We start from the raw sequence: 895 nt of genomic DNA on the forward strand, positions 1-895 counted from the left end.
AAAAAAAAAAAAAGCATAACTGATTCTAACATTACATTGGTAACTTTGAAATACTAACTTTTAAATATTACTTTTTCCCTGTTAACCATACAATCAAATATTAGAAAAGTTAAAACTAATGAAACACATTTAAATCGCATAATATGTTATTACCAGTTTTTAAAAATTTTTTGTATTTTTTTTTTTTTTAGGAAGCAACTAAAGTGTTGTTCTGAGGAACAGGAGGAAAACAAAAATACAAGAATTGCTTATTTATGAGCTATTTTGTTGCACAAGAAAAAGTCTATAGCATTTTCAAGTAAACATGTTAAAATATTTTTATAATATATAAATTGTACAAATTAGCTTTAATCACGAAAATCAGATTTGTTCAAAATATAAATTTCTTTTGATTCCTTATGTTTGCATGTTCCTATTTCACTTCAAAAAACTTCCAGAAATTCGATTTGGAAACAGATATGCCACCTTCAAGTTACTGTATCAACAAATTATAGAATCCCTTAAAGAGTTGAGCTTGTGTCGTTCTGACTTAAGCTCTTTAAATCAGATTGAAAGCATTTTGAGATTTTTTTACATAGGGGGTGGGTCTGATTTTTTCTATCTGTTCATGAGGGTCTGATTTCCAACAATCTAAGCCACTCTCATTTCTAAGGATTTTGGAGAGATGAGATTATTTTGGACCTTTCTCACACTGAGTTGCTATCTTTCAGATCCACAGTAATCCCAGGTATCCTAGACGGTCCTAGATTTCTGGGTCTGCGGAAACCTGGTCAATACTATAAGAAGAATTTTTTGATGTCCCTGGAACAGGCTTTTGAAACAAATTCGAACTCCTCTACTTAACCCTCTTTCCCACTCAAAACTGCCATTACCCAGAGTGTGGCCTCTTCCAACT

At 31.5% G+C, this 895-nt stretch overlaps 1 protein-coding gene across 1 annotated transcript in view; it reads left to right on the top strand.

Moving 5' to 3' along the window:
* LOC103598150 (stromal interaction molecule 1-like) overlaps positions 1-399 on the top strand; it is a 109,243-nt gene extending 108,844 nt beyond the window's left edge. The window contains exon 12 of the mRNA XM_008582100.1: positions 192-399. Within this exon, the coding sequence (XP_008580322.1) occupies positions 192-202 (11 nt within the window). The 3' untranslated portion in view covers positions 203-399. The remainder of the gene's footprint in view (positions 1-191) is intronic.
* The last annotated feature ends 496 nt before the right edge of the window (positions 400-895 follow it).

Source organism: Galeopterus variegatus, unplaced genomic scaffold, assembly GCF_000696425.1.
Source record: "Galeopterus variegatus unplaced genomic scaffold, G_variegatus-3.0.2 Scaffold2519, whole genome shotgun sequence".
Classification (NCBI taxonomy): Eukaryota; Metazoa; Chordata; class Mammalia; order Dermoptera; family Cynocephalidae; genus Galeopterus; species Galeopterus variegatus.